Raw genomic sequence first — 21,482 nt, 5'->3', positions numbered from 1 at the left:
CCTCTATGGGACATTAAGTTGACTATTTCATTCTTCACCGCTATTCAATATGGCCAAGTTTTCTTTGTTTTTAATTTTATAAGAAGAATGTAAAACGGCTGTAACTTTTATGGTCAAATCCCATTATGAACTATAGGAATTTAATATAATAGGAAGTAAGCAGAATATTAATTATTAGCAGGATATTTTGAGTTCTGATTAACGATAACCATGTTTTACTTATAATCAATTAGATGTCTCTAAAAATAAGATTATAAATTTTCTTCTTTGGTTCAGTTTTCCTCAAAAACATTAGGAAAAGTTCGATTTGAAGCAAGTGTATTTAAATAGACCATTTTGAAAATAACTAATAGTTAGATTCACGGGCGATATTTTCTTAATTTTAAGGGTCATATAAATACATCGAATTTTTTAGATTGTACATTTTTTGTTTACTATTGAAATATCTGAGGGTGTCAAAAATAAGACTCACGGGAATAGATGAAATATTTTCAGAGGAATCTTGCCTTTCTATACAGTATTTGACACTTCTTCTACAGAGTGCCTGGTTCTCGGAGGCTACTTAATCAAATAATGTTATGGACGCCTTTACATACAAAATAACCTTTTTATTAATAAACCAAACTCCAGAATCAAATCATTCAAAATATGTGTCACTGACTGGCAATAGCTTCTAATGCCTTCACATCCGGTTCTAAATTAATCAACTTGTTCGATTCTTGCACAAGTTCCGAAATAGAAACTCTTCCTCGCTGTCTTATGAACTTAGCTACAGCCTCAAGTTCCTCTTGTGCAATATAAATGAATTTTCCCCGGTCGTCCATAACTCCTAGAAATAAAACTACTTTGAAAATTTCGCTACATGGTTGCCAGTGGAAAGGATTTTAAAAAGATGGATAACTTTATAACCATGTTTCTGGTCACATCTGGTTTTCTGCACTTACATTTCTTGGAATCTAATATTCTACGCATATAGCTGAGTATACGTACCTGAAATTCTTTTTTTTTTATTGTTGGTTCCTCCCCTTTCTATCTAGTCCTTGTCACTAAATTTTCTGATGGGGATCAGCCTTGATTCCCAAAATATTACACAATTTTTCATTTGTTGTATATATTTTATTCTAGGAGTGGCGGAGGGACTGAGGCCTGCATATAATCTCCCCTGTGGATGCCTGTGATGGGAAGACTTAAAAGTTTTTTGTGTCAAAACCAAAACAATCAAAACAAAAACTTAAAAGTGTAAAGTCATTCTTTACAATTTTTCAAACAAGTTTTTTTCACAACAATTCAGAAAAAAAAAATAAAAATTCCTCGACCCGCAACCTTCCGATGTTTGTTATTTATAACGTTAGGAATTAAAAACAGTAAATTTTTGCAGGTAAAAGTTTTTGCAACTTCTAAACAAGTCAATATTTATTGGAATATTTATGTCACGTCAATATTTACGATTTTTATACAGAACAAATCCAAATTTATTCGTTAATTAACAGTTTCTCATAGCTTAATCTACCGCTATTTACTTTCAATCTTTTATTTGCTAGAGAATAGCCATCATTTCAACAAACGTGTGCATTATTTTTTCAACTTTAACAGTTTTTCTCTTTTCCTTTTAGCACCCGGCAATCGAGAAACCAATCTACAATAAAGAATGATTCCTCTTGGATCTTCAAACACAAAACAAAGAAGGAAATTAATAAACAAATCACTGTAAGGCCAAAAGACGATGTGCTAAAGTCAAAACATTCAACTTAGATCAAGAGATATGTCCATTTTGGAGACAAGCTGCAGGACAAACGCTTTCCCCTCCATCACAGCTATAAAATGACAAAAGAATGAAAGATCAACAACCCTATTCCACGTCTCAATGCCTTATAATCATGTTTGATGACACTTTATAGAAGCCTAGTATAATTTCCTATTTTTGCTACAAACTTGAAGACCGTACTACTAAAAAAAGTATAAAAATGACAAGCGAAAATTTGAAGACAGAAAGAAGATAAAATAAACAAGGGGATATCACCTGTTCTCTGGTGCAACAAAACGGTATTCTGTCGTTTTCGAACCACGAGGTTTTCATCAGGTCCTGGCTTTCATCAAAGCAGTTTGAATCCTCTTTATTACGCGCTCTAACAGGTTGATTGTAAAGTCTTTGTAGTGCACCCAAGCACCAATATTTATCATACCCCTTCTTTCCTCTCCCTGAGATCCGTACTAAAGCTTTTGGTCATAAGATAAAGCCTTTTGTGATGCAGTTCCGATGGAACAATAGAAAGGTGAAGTTTGTTGCAAGGCCTACGCCCCCTCCTCTCAACCACTAGGACAAAATTACAATAATAGAATAAAGAGGCACAATGCTTAAACTCGCTGGCCAATGATAGAAATATACACGGCGAGAATTTCAATCTATGACACTTCTTTTAAATGCTGAAAGGGACATATCAAAATACCCTTGAGTCCTGGGAGTTAAAGAATTTTTTTCTGTTGATGTTTTTATTATCAAAACAAACTGATAATATTGGACATATAACACTGCTAATTAACCAGTAATTTCTGTGTTCTTCTTCAATCGCTTGTTGATCAACTTATAAAAGGTTAAAAGAATTGGCTGGTGTCTGCTAATAATAATTCAAAATAATTATAGTATTTATTCCTTCATTTACCTCTCACTGTCTTAAACTAGAAACATATACTCGTTTCTAGCAAGTCACAAGGTCGAGAAATTAATATTTTATTCAATTATCCTTTTTGTGGCTAACGAGTATTATAGTAATAATTCTAGCAAATTCTTATATAGCTTTCAGAAAAACTAGAAAAATGAACATTCCTTTTATCTTATGAATAAATATGATACAAAGACTTTCTGGTTATTATCATAGCGATTTTTCTACCACGGTTCAACAATGGCTATTAAGCTTCTCATCAGAAAGTATACGCTATTTGATAAAATTTCGGTAATGTTAGAATTTAACAGCAATGATGCATACATGAAAATTGAAGAAAGGAAGTTTATCAGTAGAATTAAGTATTTAAGGGACTAACCATAAAAAAGAAAAAAAGAGCACTTACAAAATTTTGGCGAATTTTAAAGTGTCTCCCAAACCGGAACTGGGTAGAATAGAAGTTTCCCTTATGTTCAGAAATGAATAAAAGATACTCACACAAAGAAAGAGACAAGAGCTTTAATTTCCTTTTGTTTACACTTTGCTCTTTGACGGAAAAGATCTTGTCTCCCTGATCAGTAATGTAGGGTGGAAAATTGGTTTCACTTCTTGGAAGAATTTCACAACAAACCTGTATTATTTTCTATTGACGTCCCAAATAGCCGTTGAAAAAGAATTTGGTGATTCATTAAAGGTTTTTGAAATGAACACAAATTGGCTGTTTTGGGCACACTAGCCAGCAGCTGTCTAATAAACCAACGAGAATTAAAAGTTACATTGAAGAGTAGTTCAGTGCTTATACTCTAAGCTATATATCATTTATAGCGAATTATTTTATAAGAAAGTCCTCGAAAACAGATGTTTTTCATATAGAACCATATTAAAACCTAAGACGAGCATAAATAATTCATATCATACTTCAAACTTAAAAGGAACAGAAATTACTATTAATGAACAGTTAAAACCCAAAACAAATAGGAATTAAAGGAGCAACCACATCAAATGTAAGAGTACAGATACGGCTATAGATACAATAAATCATAAAAAGAAACTAAACGAATATCAAGTCAAACTTAAAACGAACAAAATTACCTCAAACAGGAGAAGGGACACCACCCTCTAAACTTTTCTAAAGTCCAGAACATCATTTGCGTTTTACTAAACCGATTTGTATTTTGATCAGCGTGTTTTCTATTGTCATAACATCCATAAGCACCCATCCAAAAATAATATCACAAAGCTAACCAAGGTTCCTAAATAAGAGGGGTGCAACACCCCGCCCCAAACCCTCTAAACAGCCTTTGAGTCGTTTGCATTTTATTGACAACGATAGATATCTTTGACAATATAGTTTTTATTTGTCAACACACCGACAAAAAATGAAAATTAAAATAATCATAGTAATCACAATTACTTGAAAAAACTAAAGAAAGCATATTGATTTTTGTAAGATATAATGATGTTCTTTCCTGGAAGTCTCAGAAATTTTTGGTTTTTGATATTGTAACTATAAAAAAGAAATCTTTAAACAAATTTTGTTTAAAACGACTTATTTTAGGTTATAATATTTCACTTTACTTTTCAACTTCTTTTTTAATCTTTGTTTGTTTTCAATTAATATAGCTTAATTAATGTTTTATTAGGTTTTATTAATCCAGTTTTTCTGCTTAAAAAATAAATTTTGTATTGCAGTTTATATTTTGGAAAAAATTACGTATACTTTGTCAAATTAAATTAGCACTGTTATTTTTTTCTTTTTTTTGAAGTTGGGAGATTATTGTTATTCATTGATTTGAAATATCCGTAAATTTTTGTCTTCTATAGGGCTCAAGTAATCCTTCTGTAGACATTCTTTAACATACTCGTATATGCACGCCACAAATCAATAAACCAGATTTGTTTTCTTAGTTTTTTTTTTTTTTTTTTTTTTTTTTGGTTAAATGAGGTTCCCTTGGCCTTGACGCTTTAACTGAGGAGTCCAAACGACTTGAAATTTTAAAGCAGATCAGGGGAAAAACTTCAAATTTTTGCGCCAAGAATCCATATAATCGTATTTTTCTTTCAAAATTCATTAACCCCTTCTAAATTTCCTTGGTACAGTTTATTTCCCTGAAATTTTCACGCTCACCAATCGAGGAAAGACGAGGTTTGACAAATCTTGGTGTTTCACAAATCGACAAAAGCATTTTTTTTCGAAATATTTCTTTTCCCCCTAGATTCGTCTGACCCAGTGAATATACCCGGTAAATTACTTTTTTGATAGTCTTGGTGAATATGCTATCTTTTGATTTACCTCACTACTTTAGCACCAATACATTCAAAGTTCTTTTGGCCTAATAGTGCCGAGGCTTTTAGAGAGCTCAGAGACATAAATTTGTTGACTACCCCCCATTTACTCCCTCTAAACGGAAAACATGAAGCCACATTGCCTCCCCCAGCTTTCCCGAAGTTTCAGCTCAATCCCCACATATAGTTCCCAAGATGTTGCAAATATGCCATTTTGATAAACTAGATACGTAGTTTCTCCCCGCCCCCAGGTCAAAAATTTCGAGGTCCACTCGGCGACCTAGCATCCCCTGAAAATTTCAACTACATCCCCCAAGCTTTAACTGAGATAGTACAGACAAATTTTTTCATCTGGTTGGAGAAATTTTCTTTGTCTACGCCACTACTTCACCAGGACTTGATTTTAGTCCAACAGAGGCTCATAATGCCAACACATTCAAAGAACTTGAAGACCAAAATCTTTAATGCGTTCTCCTCTGCTCCATTTCTCTTAATAAGATTCAAGGTTTAATTGCGTCCTCCAATATTTCTTGAAACTCCCAACTTGATCCCCAGACTCGCTCCCAGGTTATTGCACACATACCATTTTGATCATCTGGCAACAATGAAAGTATTTTGACGTGGTTACTTCACCGCGAATCGCCTAAACTACCTCCCTATCTCTTAAAAACCTAACTAATCTATCCCAGTACCTCAATTACTCACTACCTAACAACATTTTGCTCATTACTGTAAAGCTCTTGCTTGCTACTCGCGCAGTTCCCAAACATGATATTCGAACAAGCCGGACACCCATGTCAAAACAAATGCAGCGTGCACTATACAACCAGACTGATCACCCATGTTAGAGCTAACAATGCTCTTTTGCACAGAAACTTATGAATCCCAGAAAAATGAACACTGGTCAATGAGTTATATCATGGAATTTCCGTGGAGGCGTTTAAGAGAAATTACCCATGATTCAGACTCTAAGTGACACAAAAGACGTTCTTTGCCTACAGGAACACATTCTCACTGCCCACAGTGAGAACATTGTTGAGCACAGTTGTTGCTACTATCATAATAAGCCGTGCCACTAGAAACTCCGGGACTGGTCGGTCGAGTGGAAGTATTGCTATTCTTGTCAGAAGTGTCATTTTGCCCGAACACTATCAAGACTGTGACTATTTTACGGCAGTCGAAATTCAGAATTCCGTGGCAATTTCAGTGTATTTACCCACGGACTATCGTGGTGCCTACCACCTAGTCAGTCAAATATTTTACGGCAGTCAAAATGCAGAATTATGTGGTGGTTTCAGTGTAATTAAGCACGGACTACCGTGATACTACAGCAGAAAGACAATTTTTTTCAAGCCTGCCACCTAGTCAGTTCCCTCGTACCAGATTGTGAAGTGCAAAACCTAGCAGCGATCGCTGCTGGTGACACGAACTTTAACCTCTCTTAGGTCAGTAGCAGTTATGCAAATATTATAATATATATATATAAGTATATTAACAAAATATAGATCCGATAGTACCTCTTCTCTCAACTTTTTCATGTGTTTCCCCAATATGGAACCAGACTCCAGATCCTCAAACACTCCACTTATTAAACCTCAGACCATATGCCTATCAGTAATATATTCCCTGTTCAAATTGCTTCGTTGAGTGACCCAAGCACAGACAATGATAGTAAATGATATGAAACCAACCACTAGGCTTGTGTTTATATATATATATATATATATATATATATATATATATATATATATATATATATATATATATATATATATATATATATATATATATATACTAACTGTTGGGGTGGCGCTTCGCGCCACCCCAACACCTAGTTGGTGGGGGCGCTTCGCAACCCCCCCAAGCCCCCCCGCGCGCGTAAGTCGTTACGCGTCATATAGTTACGCGCCATTGTAGTTGTGTCCCTGTGTACCATCTATGAATATAGATAGATTTATATATGTGTTTTGAACTACGTAAAAGTTGTGAATATACAACATTCTTGGCTCTCCCATTGTCTGTGCATATACAAAGCCTTATGTACTTATAATGACGTCATATGCAAACCCTCTTTTTAAAAACAAACAAACATGCATACACACAACTCGTTTTTATATAGATAGATAGATAGATGGATACAATACAAATTAACTGCGTAAAACTTGCGAATATACAACATTCTTCGCTGTCCAATTGTCGCTGCATATAAACAGATTGTCAGGTTTATCGACCCTCGAACATGCAACGTACAATTGTCCTTGGGAAAAACAATCAGTATTAAGATCTATACAACATTTTTCTAATGATTGACCTTGAGCTTTGTTGATGGTGATTGCAAATGCCAATCGAACTGGGAATTGCAATCTTTTAAATTGAAAAGGCAGATCCGTTGGAATCATGGGAATGCGAGGAATAAGAACAGCCTCACCCTCAAAAGGCCCTGTCAAGATTGTGGCCTCTATTACGTTTTCCATTGTTTTTTTTTTTTTTACGGCGAGCCGCGTGCCATTGCAAAGCTTTGGTGGGTTGATATTTCTTAACAGTATTATTGGTACGCCTACTTTTAGTTGTAGCACGTGTGGTGGAAACCCTGAAAGATCCACGGAATTTAAAAATTCAGATGGATAATTAACCGCCTCATTTGGTTCCAAAACTGTGTCGACTGACTTGTAAAGGACTGCCTGGTCTCAAATCTTAGTTAAAACAATATTGTTGATTTCGTGGACGTCTATATTTTTGGGTGCAAGAATCGCTCTTTCACTTAGCCATTTATTATTTTTATAATTGTTTAGAATATTCGGAAATACTTTTTCAATCAATTCATTTTTGGACGTCACTAAATTACAGAATTCAGCAGGTAGTTGTAAACGTCCTGAAATTGAGTCTACTGGGAGCTTTCCGTTTCCAATTGCCGGCAATTGATCTGAAAATGTTTGACCAGAGTCATCGTTTTGCAATCGGACACGCATATTTGTAGTTAATTTTAATGTTTTTACGTGTGCCCATAAATTAGAATTTTTCAGGCAAGCATTCATTTCGTCTGCAGGGTTTGATCTAGGTATTATAGGTAATATTTGCCTGAAATCTCCCGCAATGCCAGAATGAGTTTTATCACAAACGTTTTACCAGTACCTCCTGGCGCATCCAAAAAGAAAATTTCTCCAACGTTGTTATCGACACAATGCATTATCGTATCATAAATGTCTTTTTGTTCCGACGTTAACTTGGAAATGTTATTTTGTACATACGACAATAGATCACTCGTACTGTAACTTTGTTCACGATCCAATTCTACACATGTCGAAACAGCAGCGGTACGATTAGGTGAAGGCATTCCCAAATCCTGAAGAGGTTTGTTTGCCATACATACGCACAAATCTTCTATAATAACTAAAATGTAGTTATAAATTTCTGATGTAAAATCAAAAGTCATATCTCACGTCTCTAACCGTTTTCGATGGAGTATATCTTTGGACATTTTCGATTTGTATTTTCCCCATAACTCTGTAGGAGCTGAAGGAGAGCAAGTTGTTAGAATGATTCCAAACAATGCACGAATTTGACTTGGAGTTGACGTTTCGCACGCGTCATTGATGCAGTTATCCCAGTGTTGGTCTTTCTCCAATAAATTCAGAGCTTGCCATGCACTACGGTAAGTGTCATGTATAGTAACGTTTACAGTTCTCAAATACTCAAAGGACGTCGGACCGGGTACATTCACCAAAAGCAGACGTAGAAAGAAGCATTCATGTTGATTGGGGTGAACGGTGTAGAGTCTTCCTATCGTGGTATCTTTGAAGATGGTAGGTTGGCCGTCGACTGACTTACCCTGTTTTCGACGTTCAAATACTTTATTTTTAGTATTCCACGTGTAATACGAAGGCACTTCAGTATACAGCAGTTTTTTTTGCAAAAGAATCATTTTTGCATAGCGAAAAGAAAGCAGTTAACTTTGTATCCGGTGGATTCAAGGCTCTTTGTTGCACGTTGGATTCCGAAAAATAAACATGTTGACCATTCTGTAAATGTACCGCTAAGTAAACAACAGCTGGACTACGTTCATGTATCGGAAATGAAAGAATTCACCAAACACCTTCATTACTGCTTATGTATCTTCCAGCCTGATATTGTACGATTTCGTCGATATCTTTGATTTCGGACTGCAAGCCAAAAACTGCCATGTCACTGCCTTTGTTGACGTATTTACATATGTATTTGAGGTTGCCTTTACGGAGTTACAGTATTCAACGTTTATGTGTGCATTAAATGTTTGTGATAATAATGGGGAATATGGAACAACCCACTGGTTATCTACTTCGATGGTGGTACCGTTACGCTTCTTTATTATTGCTGTTTTACCGCCATCTTCAGTAGATCTTCTTCTATATTGTGGGTAACCATCATTGCCAGTAATTGTGTTGGGTACTAAAAGTCGAGGATCTTGCTTTGTGCAACTTCCTTTGGCCATGCATGGTGAATTTTCGTTCAGTGCACCGCAAGGTCCATGTATCATATTTTTTACAGCAATATCATATAACCCCTTATCGACATTTTCATCAGATATTTCAGCGGAAATCATATCATCAATTTCGTTAGAAGTAATTTTATAATGTAGCCAGATTAGTATATGTGCGTGTGGCAATCCTCGTTTTTGCCATTCCACTGAGTACATCCAGCATCGCACTGACCCAGGTTGCTCTTGTGATTGCTCGGCACGCTTTCTTTTGGTGATTTCTCTTTGAGACGCAAGCCTAATTTCACGCTGTTGTTGTGATTCCTCGGCACGCTTTCTTTTCTTACTTTCTCTATCAGCCACAAGCCTGTTTTCTTGCTGTTCTTGTGATTCCTCGGCAAGCCTTCTTTTTTCACTTTCTCTTTTAGCAGCAAGTCTGGTTTCGCGTTGCTCTGGTAGTTCCTCGTCACGCTTTCTGTTCTTACTTTCTCTATCAGCCGCAAGCCTGTTTTCTTGCTGTTCTTGTGATTCCTCGGCACGCTTTCTTTTCTTACTTTCTCTATCAGCAGTCAAGTTTTTTGGCATAGACTCTTTGAGCAGCTTCCTCGGCTGTTGCCATTGTAGGTTCTTCAGTCATTTTACAATTAATAATTTTTCCATGAGATATCTATATATATATAAATAAGTTGTCTGTGGGTCTGTCGAGTGACGTCATGTCATCATGTCGTCATGTCGTCATGAAGTTAGTTGTCGTCATGTTTGTTATGACGATGACGTCATTAAAGGTATTTAAGAAAATCGTTCAAAGACAAATTTTTAATTGTAAGAAGATCGTGGACGGAAAAATGTTTAATTGTAAAATGACTGAAGAGCCTACAATGGCAACAGCCGAGGAAGCTGCTCAAAAGACAAATTTTTAATTGTAAGAAGATCGTGGACCGAAAAATGTTTAATTGTAAAATGACTAAGAACCTACAATGGCAACAGGCGAGGAAGCTGCTCAAAGAGTCTATGCCAAACAACTTGCGGCTGATAGAGAAAGTAAGAAAAGAAAGCGTTCCGAGGAATAACAAGAACAGCAAGAAAACAGGCTTGCGGCTGATAGAGAAAGTAAGAACAGAAAGCGTGATATTATATATATATATATATATATATATATATATATATATATATATATATATATATATATATATATATATATATATATATATATATATATATATATATATATATATATATATATAAAATATATACTATATTATATATCTATCTATCTATCTATCTATATATATATAAATAAGTTGTCTGTGGGTCTGTCGAGTGACGTCATGTCGTCATGAAGTTAGTTGTCGTCATGTTTGTTATGACGATGACGTCATTAAAGGTATTTAAGAAAATCGTTCAAAAACAAATTTTTAATTGTTAGATGCTCAAAGAGTCTATGCAAAAAAACTTGCGGCTGACAGAGAAAGTAAGAAAAGAAAGCGTGCCGAGGAATCACAAGAACAGCAAGAACAGCAAGTTTTGTTTTTCTCCTTTATTTTTCTTTTTTTTCCTTTTTTTCTTTTTTTTCTTTTTTAGTTTTTTTTTTTAGCTTTTTTAGTTTTTTATTAGTTTTTAGTTTTTTTTTCTTTTTAGTTTTTTTTTTTAGTTTTTAACTTTTTTTTTAGTTTTTTTTTGTTTTTTTTTTTACTTATGTCCTGGTCGTCATTTATACTCCCTGTGTCCCGGTCGTCATTTGTGTCCCGGTGCTTTGTTGATGGTGATTGCTAATCGAACATTCCTTGGGTCCCGGTCGCTTTCTCTTTGAGTGTCCCGGTCGTCATTTATATTCCCTATGTGCCGGTGTCCCGATCGTCATTTGTGTCCCGATGTCCCAGTCTGTAATTTCGTCAGTCGAAAACATGACGTCAGTTGACACACAAACATGACGTCACCCGACAGAACCACACTCACACAGACAACTTATATATATATATATATATATATATATATATATATATATATATATATATATATATATATATATATATATATATATATATATATATATATATATATATATGTGTGTGTGTGTGTGTTTTTAACTACGTAAAACATGCGAACATACAACATTCTTCGCTGTCCCATTGTCTGTGCATATAAATAGATTGTCAGGTTTACTGACTCTTGAACATGCAACATATAATTGTCCATGGGAAAAACAATCCGTATTCAGATGTATACCTCATTATTCTAATGATGTGTCCCTGTGTCCCGGTCGTCATTTATATTCCCTGTGTCCCGGTCGTCATTTGTGTCCCGGTGTCCCAGTTTGTGATTTCTCAAATTTCTATTCGAACAATCCCTGTGTCCCGGTCGTCACTTATATATCCCGCCTGTGACCCCGGCGTCCCCGTTGTAGTTGTGTCCCTGTGGCCCGGTCGTCATTTATATTCCCTGTGTCCCGGTCGTGATTTGTGTCCGGGTTTCCCAGTCTGTAATTTCTCTTTGAGGTTCCCGGTCGTCATTTATATTCCCTGTGTCCCGGTCGTCATTTGTGTCCCGGTGTCCCGGTATGTAATTTCATCAGTTGACAAACATTATGTCAGTCGACAAACAACTTCATGACGCATACAGCTCAATCCTTATAATGACGTCAGTCGACAAACATGACGTCAGTCGACACACAAACATGACGTCACTCGACACACACACACAGACAACTTATTTATATATATATATATATATATACTAGCTGTTGGGGTGGCGCTTCGCGCCCCCCCGCGCGCGTAAGTCGTTACGCGCCATATTAGTTACGCGCCATTGTAGTTGTGTCCCTGTGTCCCACCTGTGAATAGAGATATATATAAATATATGTTTTTAACTACGTAAAACATGCGAATATACAACATTCTTCGCTGTCCCATTGTCTGTGCATATAAATAGATTGTCAGGTTTACTGACTCTTGAACATGCAACATATAATTGTCCATGGGAAAAACAATCCGTATTTAGATCTATACCTCATTATTCTAATGATGTGTCCCTGTGTCCCTGTCGTCATTTATATTCCCTGTGTCCCGGTCGTCATTTGTGTCCCGGTGTCCCAGTTTGTAATTTCTATTCGAACAATCCCTGTGTCCCGGTCGTCATTTATATATCCCGCCTGTGCCCCCGGCGTCCCCGTTGTAGTTGTGTCCCTGTGTCCCGGTCGTCATTTATATTCCCTGTGTCCCGGTCGTGATTTGTGTCCGGGTGTCCCAGTCTGTAATTCCTCTTTGAGGTTCCCGGTCGTCACTTATATTCCCTCTGTCTCGGTCGTCATTTGTGTCCCGGTCTGTAATTTCTCTTTGAGTGTTTTTTCTTTTTAGTTTTTTACCTTTTTTCTTTTTTCCGTTTTCTTTTTCTTCTTTATTTTTCAGCGTCACTATGAAGTACATATCGACGAACCTTTGTTTTTTAACTTAAACCTGGTAGGCATTGATGACCTTATCCAAGTCAAAATCCCATACCCAATCATCATCGCTATCATTTTCAGTTTTGATATGTTTTGACTCTCGCTGTCCAGGTGGATTTTCATCTAACTGCGCGGTTTTGCGTTCTTTAGCCGCAAGCCTGTTTTCTTGCTGTTCTTGTGATTCCTCGGAACGCTTTCTTTTCTTACTTTCTCTATCAGCAGCAAGTTTTTTGGCATAAACTCTTTGAGCAGCTTCCTCGGCTGTTGCCATTGTAGGTTCTTCAGTCATTTTACAATTAAGCATTTTTCCGTGAACAAATGTCTTAAATACCGTTAATGACGTCACCGTCATAGCAAAAATGACGACAACTAACTTCATGACGTCAGTCGACACAGAAACATGACGTCACCTGACAGACAGACAGACACACAGACATACAACTTATTTATATATATATATATATATATATATATATATATATATATATATATATATATATATATATATATATATATAACCGTATTGTTCAGCTTTCAGCCTTTTATGTAAACAAAACTTGAAATTCCTAATTTTTGTCACACAGTTCGTGGTAACAAACTGTTGTAGGGAGCGACCCGGCTCAATAGTAACCAAAACTCTAAAAAAGAAATTTTGATACCAATAGTTACATCAAAAGAATTCTATTTTGATACTGATTTTAAATATATAAGTTTCATTAAGTTTAGTTTTCCCCATCAAAAGTTACGAGCCTGAGAAAATTTGCCTTATTTTAGGAAATAGGGGTAACACCCCTTAAAAGTAATAAAATCTTAATGAAAATCACACCATCATATTCAGTGTATCAGAGAACTGTGCATTAGCAGTTTCAAGCTCCTATATACAAAAATGTGGAATTTGGCATTTTTTTTGCCATAAGACAGATCACGGATGCGTGTTTATTTGTTTGTTTGTTTTTTCTTTTTGTTTTTTTTCCCATGGTTTATCTTATCGACCCAGTGGTACTAGAATGTCACAAGAGGGCTCATTTTGACGGAAATTAAAAGTTCTAGTGCCCTTTTTAAGTGACCAAAAAATTGGAGGGCACAGGCCCCCTCCCACGCTCATTTTTTCCCAAAGTCACTGGATCAAAATTCTGAGATAGCCATTTTATTAAGCATAGTCGAAAAATCTAATAACTATGTCTTTGGGAACGACTTTCTCTCCCACAGTCCCCGTGGGAGGGGCTGCAAGTTACAAGCTTTGACCAGTGTTTACATATAGTAATGGTTATTGGGAAGTGTACAGACGTTTTCAGGGGGATTTTTTTGGTTTACACATATGAGGAGTTCACCTCCTCCTAACACTTTGCTCTTTAAGCTAAAGTATTTTTAGTAATTACAATTATTTATTCTACGGCCTTTGTAACTCCGAGGTCATTCTTAAGGAATTGGGACAAAATTTCAGCTTTACTGTAAAGAGCGAGGCATTGGCGAGGGGGCGAACCCCCTCATATACGTAGTAAAAACATACGAATATAGAAGTTCGTTACGCAATTTGATTCGTAAGTTACGTATATTTTTACTAATAAAAACATTCGTAAAAAATTAAAAGTTCTAGTTACCTTTTTAAGTAACCAAAAAATTTGAAGGTAACTAGGCCTCCTCCCCCGCTCCTTTTTTCTCAAAATCGTCCGATCATGACAATGAGAAAGCCATTTAGCCAAAAAATAAATTAATATGCAAATTTTGTTTTAATTATTCATGTGCGGAGAGCCAAAATCAAAACATGCATTAATTCAAAAACGTTCAGAAATTAAATAAAAAAAAAGTTTTTTTAAACTGAAAGTAAGGAGCGACATTAAAACTTAAAACGAACAGAAATTACTCCGTATATGAAAGGGGCTGTTCCCTCCTCAACGCCCCGCTCTTTACGCTAAAGTTTTTTACTGTTTTAAAAAGTAGAGTTGAGAGAAAGATTCAAACTTTAGCGTAAAGAGCGGGGCGTTGAGGAGGGAACAGCCCCTTTCATATACAGAGTAATTTCTGTTCGTTTTAAGTTTTATTATCGCTCCTTACTTTCAGTTTAAAAAACTTGTTTTTTTATTTAATCAGAAAAAAAGATCAAGGATGCCTGTTCATTTGTTTTTTTTCCAGGGGTGATTGTATCGACCCATTGGTCCTATAGTATAAGGAGAGAGCTCATTCGATCATAAATTAAAAGTTCTAGTGCCCGTTTTAAGTGAACCAAAAAATTGAAGGGCAACGATGAATTTTTTTTTAGATAGCCACTTTGTTCATTCCAGTTGAAAGGCCCAATAAGTATGTCTTTGGATATAATATGATCCCCCCTCCCACAGCTCCATTGGAAAGGTCCTTAAGTTTTAAAATTCACGCATTGTTTACGCTTAGTATTTGTTGTTGGGAAGTATGCCTATATTTTCGAGTGGAGGGGGGACAAATTTTCTGCTGGAGGGTTTCTCCACGGGGGAATTTTCCATGGGGAAGTATATTTCCAAATGGTGAACTTTTCAGAGAAAATTTTACGGTGGGGGAATTTTTCATAATTCCTTTACAAAATTGCTTTTATGTTTTGCTTTCTCTTTTCCATCTTGATTTTACGCTTGGAGATGTTGCTGTTAATGGTCCGAGGTAAATTTTCACCGGGATTGAATTGTCTAGAGGATAATTCCGTGGGGAGGGTTATTTCTCCGTGGAGACACAGCCAGATTTTCTGGCATTATTTAAAGAACGATCACAAATTAAATTATTTTTTTTTCAATTGAAAGTAAGGAGCAACATTAAAAATTAAACTTAAACCTTCCCCTCAACTAAACACAAAATTCGAAGCCCCAATGTCCCACCCTGCCCCATTCCTTTACCCAAAAGTATCTGAAAGCTCCAACTCCCTCCCCCAAGCTGTTTCTAAGATCTTGCAAATAGGCTATTTCGATGACCTGGTTACACATAGTGGTGTCTTTTTTTTTACCTTTCCCGCTAACATAAGTCAAAATCTAAACTCTAGTTGACCCATCCCAAAACTGCTTGAAAGTTTCAACTCCATCCCACAAGTCATTCACGACATGTTGCAGAAATTTGAAATCTTGGGTGACCATAGCGTTTTTTGATTATTCGGATACTCGTGTCATTGCCAAATTACACCCTTATGAAATTCTGGGAATCTTGGTCAAAAGAAAGATCCCTAATATTTCCCTTAGGCTCAAATAGCCTATCTGATAAAATCTACATTATAACAATGGCTAATTTACATAGCTTAGGGTTATTGGGTCATTAGGGGACTGTGGGAAATAGGTTGACTCCGGAAAGATACCCATTAGACCTTCCAACAATTTTGAACAAAATTACCTTCTCATATTTTGACCCAACAGTTTGGGGTTACAGGAGAGGCAGTGTAGCAGAAAAGGGCATAAAACGAAGGCTAGTTGCCTTCCAATCACCTTTGGTCGTAAAAAAGGGTACCAGACTTTTCAATCTCTAATCGAATAACGTCCTTTCCAAGTTTCCCATCAATGGACGAAAAAATGACAAGAAAAAGTTTTATGAACCTTTGTCGGACCCCATTTTGAGTAGAACCAATATACAACGTTTTTACGAACAACCGTCCCGTACAAAGTGGCAGGGGAAAAAAGACAATCAACTGAGGGCAAATAGCTCTTTACTTAGGCAGCTGTCTTTGATAGATTACGCCTCATAGCCACCTGCAGACAGCTGGGATCCCTAAGATAGCATCTTGTGTTTCACTCCTTTCCTTACTCATATCAATAGAGCAGAACACTGGCCTCTGCACCACTTCACTGAGGACATGATCTTCTTCTGGAACCGGGTAAAAGAACAAAAACCCTAATGATGCATGCTAGTTCCCGCCCCTTCAAATAGTCTCCTCTAGTATAAGAAACAGTTAAAGAAAAAGATAGAAAGTAAGAGAGAGAGAGAGAGAGAGAGAGAGAGAAAGAGAGAGAGAGAGAAAGAGAGAACAATTCTTGTTTTTCCGTATCATTAGTCCAATTTTACTTTTTGGGAAGTTACCAGCCTCCTCTTCCCCCTTCCAGAAGAATACTAGCTAGTTCATTAATTCTGCAAATTCAATAATAAAGTATTTTATAATTAACTATTAGAAGATAGTTATTCAAAACGAATCATACTTCTTATAATATCTCAGGTTTTATTTTCAGAGGCTTTTACATAATTCCATATTGAGATTCTAGGATTACCCTAAAAAAGAGAATATTCCTGAATAGAATCTTTTTCAAGCTCTTAGATCTTCATCAAGCCCCAAAATGTGATATATTTCCGAAAAATAAAAAGCCATTAAGGAGAAGGGATGTATTAAAGACAGGAAATAATAAATAAAGCTTATCACCATACAGATTATTCTGTAAGCATTCGCATCCAAAATTATTCTAAGTAAATAGATGGTATTGAATTTGGTTGGCTTCCAAATAACGACTAATGCCTTCTGCTCCTTTTTATACAACCACGTTTTGATTTTCTTTAAAAGTAAAAGGCGAATTATACTTAAAACAAACGGATATTGACTCATATAAGAAGTTTAACTTTAATTAAACGATTCATTTTCTCTCGCCCAGTTCTGGTTCCTTTTCTCGTAGTGCATGGTTCAGTATTATGAATTGTTGGATGTAGGCTAAGAATCTGAATTAAGCAATTGGTGACTTATTAAAAGTTCACTAGTAAAATAGGCCTACACTTGTTCATTCTAATCCCACCAAACCGACAGCAAAATCGCCCTTTTCAGTGAGCATCATACCTATAAGCTGGGGTCAAGATATTTTCCGTCCTTGATCCATCACTTTTTTAATAAATTACTTGTATTATGTTTAAGAAGCATATCGTAAAATATCAATGAACTTTGTTAAAATCCCGTTCCCTAGGATTACATGGTAAATCGTTTTCAATAGGATTAATAGGTATACCTTTCTAATCAAATATATCGTAGACGCCTTTATTTTAAAATTAGAGTTACTTGCCCATGTTGATGACATGTCGTCACTAGAAACGTAGTTTCCAAAATTTTCGATCATTTTCATCGAAAGTATAAAATAGAACTTTTGATTCGATGCCTTGTGGGTCAACGGAGACAAAACGTGTTGTTTGTGCCCTCTCACAAATTTATACGACCAGACATCCTGTCCAAAAAAGCCTCCCCCCATAAACAAAAAATATGTAAGCAGTAAGGATTACAAACTGTTTGAAATAATCTTCTTCATCACAAACACCAAAAAACAAGAAGAACAATAGGGAATTTCTCAAGACAGTGGGATATAAATTAGAATGAATATTTCGGCCCTATGTCCAAGGGCCGTCCTCAGCAATACAAATAAACAAAACTTACTAGAGGATAAAATCAATAAAACTAAGAATGAACAGTTATTCAAAACAGTCCCAGCATCCTTACCTCAGTGAAGTTCAACCAGGACTGATAGATAAATTGTGATGAAACGAGGCAATTCATTGAAATGAAAGAAAATGATTTAAAAACACGTTTTTAATGCCAGCCTAGCCTTTTTCGCTGCTGATCTCATAGGTCTATTTATAGATCTAATTTATTTCCCACTGTCTTGAGAAATTCCCTATTGTTCTTCTTGTTTTTTAGTGTTTGTGATGGAAAGGCAGTGCTGTCTTCGTCGCTATTTAAATCTTCTTCATGCAGAGAGGAGGAGGGTAAAGAGAGGTTTGTAAGAGAAAGATGAAAGGGAGAGAAAGAAGAGAGAGAAGGAGAAGCAAAAAACATCAATTTAAGTTGTAAGGTTTTAATCGTTATTTTTCTTTGAATATTTTATTTTGTAAAGTCTAGCGCTAAACGCAGAAGTAGACATGATATTTTTGCTGTTATACTGCAAAAATGAGATACAATACACATAAATCATAGTGGAAACATATAATAAACATAAACGACAACAAGTTTGAGTTGCGCTAACCGTCCCCTTCGAATATGCATCTATGCTTTACGCAAAGCAAAACAGATTGCTTCAAATATTTCCCAATATTTTTTTTTTCTTATTCGACTATTAACTTTATAAACATAAGGACGAATTGATCGTAACAAATGTAATTATACAGCTAAAAAGTTTTTTTCTTTAGAAAAGTGTTTAGCGGTCTATTTTTTTTTTAATTCTATAACCAAATAGCATATTTAAAATTTATGTCCGTTTTATGTTTTACATCATGTGTTGGAATTCTTTTTCATTTATTGTTAATTTCTTTATTCTTAGTACTTTATGATCATTCCATGTTCCAATTTCTTCATACAGTCTAAGTTTTGTAAGTTCTACCTTTTCATATCGCTCTTTACTTATTACTATCTTTTTATATTTGTTTAATCGCACAAAAGAGCTGTACTTATTACAGTGAACGTCCAGATGGGGAGAAGATCATAATTCAGCCATGAAATAAAAATAAATAAAAACTAAAAGTTAAACTAACAAAGGTTATTTCAAAAACTAATGAAACAAAAAAAAAATAACCTGTTAAACTTCCTTCTTCAACGAGGGCCTCAACTCGACTGATAGCGTCAGTAGTTTTTAATTTGAAATGTCCTGCCAAGTCATCTAAAGGAACAACTTTCACACTCTAAAATAAAAAAAAAAACATATATAAAAGTAAAACAGACGAAATGTATAAAAAAATCTTGCAATCCACATTGCGGGTGTGATCCAGCCCGAAGAAGTAGTAGTAGTAGTAATAGAGGTGCTGCTACTACTGGCAGTAGCAGTAATAGTAATAGATACCCTTGTGGAGTCACCAGATTGAGCAGGGAGTATTTTTATGTTGGTTCAAAACAGAAAGTTTAAAATACAGCAATTCTACTCAACATAGTTAGTATTTTGCATTGTGCAGCGGAATGATTTAAACCCCTCAAATTTAGCACAGGTTTTGCTAGAATTAGTTAGTGGAGTGATTCTCAAGGAATCTGCAGGTTCCTTGAGAAAGGCAATTTTAATTCTGATAGGAGGATGCGCCCTGGCAAAATACTTCCGTCGGGTATGCTCAAGTAAGAATCAATTAAGGCATTAGAAGATAACTCTGTTATCCAATCAAAATTGAAAAAATATTACTTTTCTTGGCCGTATTTTGGATGGTTAGGCAAGTAGTATCGCCATAAAACTCCCCGTGAGAGCCCTATTCAAGCATTATCCCTGGCTTGAGTACCAAAACCTATTTTTCCACCCTTCAAATTGGTAAGCACGAAACCTTGTATTCTCAATTGCGGCCTGAATTCAAAATTCTTGGCCTGGAACTGAAAGCACTAAAATTCTAAGACGGGTGAATCATAGCAAATTTTTTAAAGGCTTTTCTCTAAAAAAAACTACTACCAGGCTTAAATACTTGCACGACAATTTAAGATGAAGAGGGGGAACGTTTCTGACAATAATAAAGCAGGGGAGTACGTTTAAATATTAAATCTAAACGATGTTGTAAAAAGCGTTGGCAACTATAGCATAGCAAGAATAACAAGAGCTAAGAGGTCATATCAGAAGAGCCAAGAGCAAAGAGCTCATATGGTATGAGCTCTAGCAAAATTCTAAGAATCAACAGATTGATTTGAAAGGAAAATCAGATGATTAATTCCGGTTGGGATTTAAAATAAGAGCTCTGAGTCACGATGTCCTTCTAAATATCAAAATTCATTAAGATCCGATCACCCACTCGTAAGTTATAAATACCTCACTTTTTCTAATTTTTCCTCTCCCTTCAGTCCCCCAGATGGTCGAATCGGAGAAAACGACTTTATCAAGTCAATTTGTGCAGCTCCCTGACACACCTACCGATTTTCATCGTCCTAGCTCGTCTAGAAGCACCAAACTCGCCAAAGCACTGAACCCACCCCCTAACTCCCCCAAAAAGAGCAAACTCAGAGCGGTTACGTCAATCCCGTATCTACAACATTTGCTTATTCTACCCACCAAGTTTCATCCCGATTCCTCCTCTCTAAGCGTTTTCCAGGATTTCCGATTTCCCCTCCAACTCCCCCCAGTGTTAACAGACCTGGTTGGGATTTGAAATAAGAGCTCTGAGACATGAGTTCCTTCTAAATATCAAATTTCATTACGATTCAGTTACCCGTCCTTAAGTTAAAAATACCTCAATCTTTCTAATTTTTCCAAATTAACACCTCCAGCTCCTCCAAAGAGAACGGATCCATTCTAATTATGTCAATCACGTATCTAGAACTTTTGCTTATTCTTCCCATCAAGCTTCATCCTGATCTTTCAACTCTAAGCGTTTTCTAAGACTTCTGTTTCCCCCACCAACCCCCTAAGTTCCCGAATCCGAAGAACAATGAATCTATTGGACCTTATAGGCCCCATGTGCAAGGGAAAGACACGCCCCTTCGACCCCCAGGTCCCATTGCGAAGAAATTGAATCTTCTACTCCCAACATGCAAGATGGAGCTGTTGATCTGTGTTGGATGGAGTTGAAGATGTAGGAGGGGAGTTAATGCTATTGCCCTATCCTAAAAATAATCCGTTCTTTCCAAGATTTGAAGGAGATTTCACTAAAAAATCTAAATTTCTCTGTAAACTATTAAGAATATTGATGCTTTGTTCCCATCTTTAAAAAGTGACGCATTCCTGGAACCTTTTCGATAGTTTTGAAGACCCCTCGGTCCTAAAGGAAATGGAGTTTT

At 36.0% G+C, this 21,482-nt stretch overlaps 2 protein-coding genes and 1 long non-coding RNA gene across 4 annotated transcripts in view; all 3 read right to left on the bottom strand.

Annotated features, from left to right (window-relative positions):
* LOC136025205 (uncharacterized) overlaps nucleotides 1-10,521 on the bottom strand; it is a 222,393-nt gene extending 211,872 nt beyond the window's left edge. The window contains exon 1 of the mRNA XM_065701011.1: nucleotides 9,040-10,521. Within this exon, the coding sequence (XP_065557083.1) occupies nucleotides 9,052-9,984 (933 nt within the window). The 5' untranslated portion in view covers nucleotides 9,985-10,521 and the 3' untranslated portion in view covers nucleotides 9,040-9,051. The remainder of the gene's footprint in view (nucleotides 1-9,039) is intronic.
* The window catches only part of LOC136025206 (uncharacterized), a 248,249-nt gene that overhangs the window by 137,895 nt on the left and 88,872 nt on the right, over nucleotides 1-21,482 (bottom strand). The window lies entirely within an intron of this gene.
* Nucleotides 588-19,615, bottom strand: LOC136025207 (uncharacterized). Its single transcript, XR_010617037.1, has 2 exons — nucleotides 19,318-19,615; nucleotides 588-829 (listed from the first exon to the last, which is right to left on the bottom strand). It is a non-coding gene; the product is annotated as an uncharacterized LOC136025207 (long non-coding RNA).

This window comes from Artemia franciscana, chromosome 3 (assembly GCF_032884065.1).
Source record: "Artemia franciscana chromosome 3, ASM3288406v1, whole genome shotgun sequence".
NCBI classification, from domain to species: domain Eukaryota; kingdom Metazoa; phylum Arthropoda; class Branchiopoda; order Anostraca; family Artemiidae; genus Artemia; species Artemia franciscana.
The sequence above is the reverse complement of the archived record's forward strand: the minus strand, read 5'-3'. Positions and strand labels throughout refer to the sequence as shown.